The sequence below is a fragment of the Macaca nemestrina genome, chromosome 4 (genome assembly GCF_043159975.1).
Source record: "Macaca nemestrina isolate mMacNem1 chromosome 4, mMacNem.hap1, whole genome shotgun sequence".
Taxonomy (NCBI): domain Eukaryota; kingdom Metazoa; phylum Chordata; class Mammalia; order Primates; family Cercopithecidae; genus Macaca; species Macaca nemestrina.
The window spans coordinates 120834232-120843729 of NC_092128.1; the positions used below are offsets into that span (position 1 = coordinate 120834232).

At 41.8% G+C, this 9498-nt stretch overlaps 1 protein-coding gene across 10 annotated transcripts; it reads right to left on the reverse strand.

Moving 5' to 3' along the window:
* Nucleotides 1-1197: 1197 nt before the first annotated feature.
* On the reverse strand, nt 1198-8147 carry LOC105492375 (fidgetin like 1). 10 transcript variants are annotated; one of them, XM_011759429.3, is made up of 4 exons: nt 8047-8147; nt 5309-5417; nt 5096-5183; nt 1198-4398 (listed from the first exon to the last, which is right to left on the reverse strand). In XM_011759429.3, the coding sequence occupies exon 4, from the start codon at nt 4386-4388 to the stop codon at nt 2364-2366; it is 2025 nt and encodes a 674-aa protein (XP_011757731.2). In that variant the 5' UTR covers nt 4389-4398; nt 5096-5183; nt 5309-5417; nt 8047-8147; the 3' UTR covers nt 1198-2363. The 10 variants fall into 10 exon arrangements, with proteins under 10 accessions (XP_011757731.2, XP_011757732.2, XP_070951290.1 ...); XM_011759430.3 differs by lacking the exon at nt 5096-5183 and having other exon boundaries at nt 1198-4117; nt 4233-4398; nt 8047-8146; XM_071095189.1 differs by lacking the exon at nt 8047-8147 and adding an exon at nt 6988-7336.
* Nucleotides 8148-9498: the final 1351 nt, after the last annotated feature.

Sequence of the window (9498 nt, forward strand, 5' to 3'; positions counted from 1 at the left end):
GAAGGGCCATTTCTTGAGCTAACCAGAGACATGGGCTCTGCTAATCCAAGATGAGCTAAACCAACTAGACTTTCTCTCCTTGTCACAATTTCTAAACTCCATAGAAAGAAGTGGCCCTGTGGTTGGTCGTCAAGGGAGCTTAAAGTCAGGGCTGGCAGAAGCTGTAACTGAAAAAAACTGGTAATAAATATTAAGACCAAATTACAGAGCTAAATAAAACATTAACAGCTAGAGGGCAAATGCTGACAAATCTAAATAGCTATAGTAATTTTAAGACCCAAGAAGGTGGGAGTGATCTGCAGGAAAGAAAAACTAGAGAATTCCTTGACATCAATACCAAAGAACCCAAGGTTATAGTGCTGTTTATATAAATAGAAAGAGATAAAGACAGTAATGAATATTGTGAAATGTTTTAGGATGTTAAAAGATATAACTAAGAACTGAAGACAAGAAGTTTAACATTCAAATTCTAATAATAAAGGCCAGGCATGGTGGCTCATGCCTGTAATCCCAGCACTTCGGGAGGCTGAGGTGGGTGGATCGTTTGAGGCCAGGAGTTTGAGAGCAGCCTCGGCAACATGGTGAAACCCCATTTCTATTAAAAATACAAAGATTAGCTGGGCGTGGTGGTGCACACCTGTGGTCTCAGCTACAAGGGAGACTGAGGCACAAGAATCACTGGAACCCAGGAGACAGAGGTTGCAGTGAGCCAAGATCACACCACTGCACTCCAGCCTAGGCAACACAGCGAGACTCTGTCTCAAAATAACCAAAACAAAACAAAAAACGAATTCTAATGAAAGACAATCACATATTACAAAGGGAAAAACTAAAAATTGCAACAACAATCTTTTAACATAAAAACAGAAGGCAAACCAAGGATAAAAATTTAAACTATACATATACAAACTGTCGAAATTCAACAACTAAGTGTTTCAATTTGTCATTTCAAATTGCACTGTTCACAAGAGAAAACATTAGAACTTAAATGTAACCTCCATGAGACCAAGGATATTTGTATTGTTCATTGCTCTACCTTTAGTACCTTCAGTTTTTTTGAATAAATGCAAAAAGAATGCCAACAAATACCAAAACTGCATCCTCCCCAATGCTGCCACAGCTCTGACTCAGTGCAGATGGAGTTGTACACAGGAACTACTTTTTCAAGAGGACAATTTAGAATGCAAGCCAAAAGCATTAAAAAGTGCATATTCTTTAATCCAAGAATTACTCAAGAAATTTATACATTTCTTTAAAAAGGATCACCAAATGCATCCCACATAGTTCCTTTACAATAAACAAAAGATAAACAACCTAGTGTCCTGTCCTATATGCACTCTACCAGATGACTCAATTATAGTCCATCCATCCATGGAATCCTAGACAATCATAAAAGGACATTTATGTCAACATGGAAAGTAAAGATATGCTTTAAAGAGCAGGCTACAAGAGAGAATACATTATACAATCCTACTGCTATATAAAACAAAACATCTGGAAAAAATCTATGCTTAAATATTAATAGTGTGTCCTGCAAAGTGGTAGGATAACAGTGATTTTTATTTTTTATTTATCTCTATTTTCTCATATTTCTGTAATGAACATGCTTCACTGTAATGAACATGTTTCATAAAACAAAATGGGTCTGTTATAAAAATCTGAAAACACTTATTTTTGAAAGACAGTAGTATTACAGGCTGTAGTGTCAAATAAAATATTAATGTTAAATATCACACGCCTCCCTGAAAGTAACCAACATTCTTAACTAAGCTTTCAGTTCTGTGAACATATCTAATACTAGATCACACCATACTATTTCTGAAAATGTTAGTCCCAATAAAAATTAACAACCATAAAAGAGGTAACAAATTGGCTGAAGAAAGTAAAAATTGGCACTTTAGCTTTTAGTGAGATCTTAAATCTACTCAAATAACACTAAGCAATACTTTGTCCAAATGTAAACCATTATACTAGCCGACATTAAGAATTATGTGGCCATCAGAAGGCACTTTCTTCAATAAAAGATGGATATTAATCAGATACAACTTTATATGTAATCTTCAACTAAAAAAAATTTGAGCTCACTTTTCATGTTATATAGCTTCAAGAGAAAGACTTCCTAGAAACAAAAGTTCATTCTCACTTTGTTCAGATAGGCTTACACATCAGGTAATCACTGGAAAGCAAAACTTACATTAACCATACACTATGTCAATCAGTTGTAAAATCTGAGCTATTATTATTTGAAGTACAGAATTCAGAATATATTCTAAAAAACACAATTAACACATCCCCAACTTTCTATGCTAAAAAATAAAAGACTGTACTACAGAGATGCCTTCTTTTGATTCCAAGAATCCCATTTACTTTCCACAACCAAAAGTTTTGTTCCAGTTTTCATAAAGCTCCAAATCTTTTGGAGAAACACTAGGTCGCACAGTCCTAAAAGCATTTTCAAAATCAATATAAGCTATTGGTCGAACTTGATCCGGTGTTATGGTAGCAATGTCAGCAGTTTGTAAACTGCGAATAGGACCAAGAGAAGCCTCTCTGCAAAGCTGTGTCATGTCTGCTCCTGAGAACCCATCAGACTGCTGTACAACCTGTTCGATTTCTTCTTCACTGAGGCAACACTGCTCTTTGGACATTAGATTAATTACTATTTGTTTCCTGGCTGAAGCTTCTGGGAGAGGAATATAAAGCCTTTTCACCAATCTTCTCCGGGCAGCCTCATCAATTTCTTGTGGCCGATTTGTTGCTCCCACCACTAGGATACGATCTTCAGAAGTTGTCGTTGCTCCATCTAACTGAACTAAAAATTCTGTTTTTATCCTTCTAGAAGATTCATGCTCACCATCTCCCCTTTGAGATAACAAGGAATCAATTTCATCAATAAATATCACAGCTGGTTGCTGACACCTTGCAACAGCAAACAATGCACGGACCATTTTCTCCCCCTCACCTACCCATTTAGAAGTTAAGGATGAAGCAGAGATGCTAAAGAATGTTGCCCCAGACTGACTAGCAATGCACTTGCCAATTAGAGTTTTACCAGTCCCAGGAGGACCAAAGAGCAAAATTCCTTTAGGGGGACCCCTTAAACCAGTAAAGATGTCTGGCCTCAACATGGGCCACACAACTATTTCCTTTATGGTGGCTTTAGCAAATTCTACTCCTGCAATATCTTCCCAATTTACTGGAGGTCCATGATCCATAATCTCATTCATAATAAGTTCAATCATCTTTGGCTCCAAGTTCTTCAGACGCTCATCGACTGGATGTGCTGGTTCTGTAGGCCCTGCCCCATAAGGCTTATACTGCGTTCCTCCATTCTGCTCTCCCCCATCTTGCTTGGGTATAGGAGGAACAAACTTTCCAAGTATTCCTCGGGATCTACTAGCTCCTAGAGACTTTTTTACACCACCATATGAAGACCCTGATGCACGCTGAGGTTGGTGGTATTTTTTTTGCTGATCTACCCATAATTGTTCTTTTGCCGTTTTAAATGTAGGCAGGCTGCTATCCTCCTTTGGGCCATTATCTTCTGTTTTACTACAAGCCTTATTTAGTATTGGGTTGGAAAGTGCATCAATGGTGCCAGAATCATAAAAAGACTTCCTTTGTGGATTCTCACAGGCAGCAGGAAAACAAGACTGATTAGATAAGAACATATTTAGTCCTATGTTTTCTTTTGGAGAGCTGTGATTTTCCTTTTTGACATTTCCAAACAACGGTGTGACATGGAATTTTGCAGTGGCTGAGTCACCTACAGGTGCTGAAAATGTAGGACAAGTCTTAGCAGTGTTAGTCACCATAGGTGGCTGGGCACTCTGAAGGAGTTTCAAAGGATTGCTCTCTGGGAAGTCCTGGGTCCTATCTTGATCATGAGCTGAGTTAGGTAATGGGTCACTCTCTTGAGAACTACCACAAACACTAAATTTAGGAAGATCAAAGACAGTGGCCTCCTTATGGATTACCACTGATGCATGAGCAGGTTCCAACAGAGAGTCTTTGAATTTTTTGCCAGCTTGCATCATCTTCTGTACACTACTCATTTTGAAAACATTATTTATTGACAATCCAGACTGCCACTTGTCACTATCTGTTTGTTGAGATCCTGCCAAAGTTAAAATGTTTTCTGCATAATTATTCAAGCCAGATTCAACATTGTCAGAATCAATAATTGCAGAATATTTCTCTGCATATTTTTTGAACAGTTTGGTAGCACAGACCTGGGAAATCTCAGAGTTTGCCCATGCATACTGAATGCGTAGTATCTGTGCACGGTATGCGTCTGCCTTCCGTCCTGTACATATGCCAGATGTAATTGCGAAGTAATTCTTCTGCCATTCACTCAGATGCACAGATCTAGAGCTGGAGGTCTGCATTTTAGAGGTCCTATAACAAACAATAAAAATGAAAATCAGTATGAAGAAAACAAAGACATAATACTTTAAATATAGTTTTTAAATATCTGCTAATCTGAAGGAAGGGACACTGGACTTTGTATTTATAATATAGATTTATAAGGACAGGTTATAAGAGAAATATCTAGTTAACTATAGATTGTAAGTATTCAAGACATATCAATACGAAGTCTTCAATATTAAAGACTTGATTAAATAATAATTTATGAGTTTTACATAATTTTTTTATGTAAATTGTTTTACATAATTTTATCTGTAGGGAAAGCATTCATAAGGTTTAAATGAAAAGGATTTAAAATTAATCAGAAAAAGAAATATAGATACATAAAGCAAAACAAAATGAACAAGAGGTTTAAGTCTGAGCTGTAAAAGAAACTAGGTGAATGAGCTTAAGCGAACTTTTTACTATCACTGACGGTTCTTTAGTTTTCTTTTTTTTTTTTTTTTTTTTTGAGACAGAGTCTCACTCTGTCACCCAGGCTGCTGGAGGGCAGTGGCGTTATCTCAGCTCACTGCAACCTCCACTTCCCAGGTTCAAGTGATTCTCCTGCCCCAGCTTCCCGAGTAGCTGGGATTACAGACATCTGCCACCATGCCTGGCTAATTTTTATATTTTTAGTAGAGATGGGGTTTTGTCATATTAGTTAGGCTGGTCTCGAACTCCTGACCTCAGGTAATCCACCCGCCTTGGCCTCCCAAAGTGCTGGGATTACAGGCGTGAGCCACCGTGCCCAGCTGGTTCTTCAGTTTTCTTATCTGCAAAGTGAGAGGAACCATTGGGACAATCAAATAAAATAATGAATATGAAAATAATCTGAAAACTATCATTATCCTTATCACACAAACGTAGAAACTGAGGCTGAGAGAGTTAAAGAACTTACTTGAGATCACACAGTCAGTTATGAATGGTACCAGAAATGGAACACGAGCAGTTTCAATCCAGGTACTGTGCACTTCTCCATGTACACAATGCTCCTTGATGCTGCTATCCTAGGTCACAGATTGAACAGCATGGATCACAAATTTAAACTATGGCATATTTAAATGGCTTTAATAACTTATTCATGAATAAGTTCATCACCCTAAACAGAATGCCCTAGAATATCTCTATTACAATAAATGAAATAAGAGAACAAGCTAGCCTACTAGTAAAATGCTTTTACTTTAGATTTCTTCTGTCAAGTTATTCGCATAAGCTTCTTCACATTAAGTTACATTTAAACAGAACTGTGGATGTATCACATTGCTAGATATATAGAATTTACTTACATATCCACAAGAAAAATTTATGGAATTTTTTTTTGTTTCCTAACAGTATTTCAATTAAATGAAAACCAAGAAACCCTACTTAAGGCTCAAGTATTTGAAATTTTGCCTTTCAAGTTATTAAGCTGTAAGTACAGCTTAATAAACAACAGGTTCTTTTAGTGCAACAGCCATGTTTAATACAGTTTTTTATCTCCCATAATGCCTTACAAAGAATTTGTCATATTGTAAGTAGGTGTTCATAAATTTTTGTTTTTAAAAAAAAGAAAACTTAAGATCCAGAGCTTTAAAGACACTGTAACTTATTTAAAACTGTAAAGCTAAATAAGCTAGAGTCAAAACTAGATCTGACCTCTCCTGCCAAGCAGTTCATCCTTTTTTTCACTATACCATTTTGATTTTAAACTCATTTATACAATACTGGAAATGAGAAACTGAAAGAAAGGTGACTGCGAAAACACTTGACACGAACTTTTTTTTTTTTCTTTTTTGAGAAAGAGTCTCGCTCTGTCTCCCAGGCTGGAGTGCAGTGGCTCGATCTCGGCTCACTGCAAGCTCCGCCTTCCAGGTTCACGCCATTCTCCTGCCTCAGCCTTCCGACTACAGGCGCCTGCCACCACCACGCCCGGCTAATTTTTTTGTATTTTTAGTACAGACGGGGTTTCACCATGTTAGCCAGGATGGTCTCGATCTCCTGACCTCGTGATCCGCCCGCCTCGCCTCCCAAAGTGCTGGGATTACAGGTGTGAGCCACCGCGCCCGGCCGACACAAACTTTTACAATTAGTGTTATCATTCTCTTCCTCTCCATGGCTTCATTCCACTTTATCATCTGTTATCCTGAAATTTCTACCATACCTCAGAGTTCTAGTCACTGTTCTCAGAATAAACCCCTTCTCCTTTCCATCTTCACCTTTCCTTCAATATTCATCTTCCAAGTCTTACTTCTTCCTTTCAATTCAATCATTTAAATGACAAATACGGATAACGAAAAAGTGGCCATCACTGATCAGTGACACAACCATTGTCTTGTTTACCATTTCCAAGACAATTTAACCTTTATGGCCTTTCCCAGATCTAAAAAGTATGATTAATTAGCACTGTCATATGAACTGCATTTCAATCTTCTTTATTTTGCCAATGTTCTGATTTTAATAACGTGATTAACTGTCTTCCTAATTAGATAGTTGGCTTCTGCAGGGAGGAATTGTTTTCCATTCCATTCACATTGTCTTAGTACCTAGAATACAGTGTCCTTTGGAATAACAGCTATAAAATACTGACGGAGTGCCTACTCAGTACGAAGCACTGTACAGGCCTTTCATAGGACTCTATTCTTGATGCAAAACAGAAGTTAAGCGCACAAGGTCTGGAGCCAGGCTGCCTGCGTTCAGATCCTGGCTCTATCAGCAGTGACTGCAGGAAAACCTCTTAATGTCTTTCTGTTACCTATAAAAGAAGCGCAGCAACATCACTGAGCTGACAAGACATTTTACTTCTGCAAAGCACTAGACAGAAGACTCAGCAGTTAGAAAATACTCTATAAAATACTGCTTCTTCCGATTCCTCACAATGACCCTTGAAAGGTATGAGCCCTTCTTTCTCATCACAGAGATTAAGAGCTTGCCTGGGTCACAGGGGAGCTAACAAGATATTTTACTTCTGCAAAGCACTCGACAGAAGACTCAACAGTTAGAAAATACTCTATAAAATACTGCTTCTTCCGATTCCTCACAATGACCCTTGAAAGGTATGAGCCCTTCTTTCTCATCACAGAGATTAAGAGCTTGCCTGGGTCACAGGGGAGCTAACAAGATATTTTACTTCTGCAAAGCACTCGACAGAAGACTCAACAGTTAGAAAATACTCTATAAAATACTGCTTCTTCCGATTCCTCACAATGACCCTTGAAAGGTATGAGCCCTTCTTTCTCATCACAGAGATTAAGAGCTTGCCTGGGTCACAGGGGAGCTGACTGACCCCCGTTGTGGGCGCCCAGAGCCCCGCTGGGCCGGGTAAATGCCTGCGGTAAGCGGCCCCGCCCCCGAACAGGCTCTGCCAAAGAAAGCCATCCGCAGACCTGGCCCCGAAACTGCTGTCCACGCTGGGCCCCAGCTTCCTAATCCTAGATGAGTCTGGTTCTGGGCTAGCGGGTCAGCCACCCTCCCCTAAGACAGAAGCAAAAGGGCACAGCCACTGCCTGGCTCCCGCCTCCCAGGGCTTCCCGCAAAGCCCCCGCCCTGAGACCCCTCAGCATTCCAGAGGTACACGCCCGCCTCTCCCCTACGCCCCAACCCTGATGCTCCACAGGAGTCAGCAGCGCCCCTGCCCCGCCTCCCGTCACCTTTTCCTACCTGCGGCGGGTCTGGGACGCCGGCGGCCTCCGAAAAGCGCGGGGACCTACGTGCGCCTGCGCGCTGCTGTCGCCCTCGGGCTCGCGTCGTACGTACGTGCGTGCGTGCGTGCGTGAGTGCGTGCGTGCGTGCGTGAGTGCGTGCGTGCGGTCGTGCGGTCGGCGCGAGGGGCGTGGGCGTGGCACCTGGGCCAGGTCACCACCTCCAGGGCCCCAGCACCGACCAGTGGTGTTCGATAAACGCTTATTACATCATTGTGCATAGGCTTCATTTTTAAAAGTCCTGCCACATAAATACAAGGAGGCGATGGAAATTGAATGAAGATTCGAAGGATTCCCATAGAGCGTGGCTCACCTGCCCTCACCCGGAGAGCCAGCCGCGGCTCAACGAGGAGAGCAAAGCGTGGCTTTCCTGCGCCCACCCGGGAGAACAAACAATGGCTCAGCTGCGCCCACCCGGGAGAGCAAAGCGTGGCTCACCTGCGCCCACCCGGGAGAGCGAAGCGTGGCTCACCTGCGCCCACCCGAGAGGGCAAAGCGTGACTCACCTGCGCCCACCGGGGAGAGCCAGCCACCCTCCTTCTGTACTGCAGGCAGGGAGAGGGCGGCGGGAGAGGAGCGGATCCACTTAGGTCAGCGATTAAGACGTCGTTACAACAGGCCACCCCGGCCTTGCGGGGCCTGTGGCTGTTCCCCCTCTTGAATTCAGACCTAGTACGTCTCACCTTCGCCCCTCGCACCCTGCAGTCTGCGCTCCATACAGCATTTGAGCGGGTGCTCAGCAATGTTCCCTGGCTGAAAGAACAGCATAGAGTAGCATGAAAAAATGACAAGCATGTTTAAGATAAAATAAGGGAGAGGACTGAATCCGGCAGCTCAGATCTCCCCGCAGCCAACATCTACATTCCTTTGGACAGCTCTCTGCTGTGTAGGGACACCTCCCTGGAACTTTGAAAAGCACTCCATCATTACCTTCCACTTTGTTCTGGAGCAAGGTTTCAAAAGAAGAGTGCTGTATTTTGATTAATTTAGTGAACTGAATTTTCAGACACAAGTAACAGAGCAGCCACTCAGTGGCCTCTGCAGTAAATAATAATGTCAGATCACATAACAAGAAGACTGGAAGTTGGCAGGAAATCTGGGCCTGATGACTCAAAGAAGTCGTGAAGGACCATCTCTTCATTCTGCCACCTTCTCACCTGTGGATTTTCTTCCCTAGGCTTGTCACCTCATTGTCGAGAGATGCCCTCACAATCCAAGCCAGGCAGCCTCACACGACCAGATCTAAAACACAAAGAGGGAGCCAAACTGAGAAAGGACCTTTTCCCTCTGAACACTTCTCTCTTGGAAAAAGAAAATGTTTCCCAGAAAGCCTCCTAGCCTTCCTCTTACATCTCCTTGACTAACTGGGACCCGGTCCTCTGGATATCCTTTCCTGAGAAAGAGAGGGTCT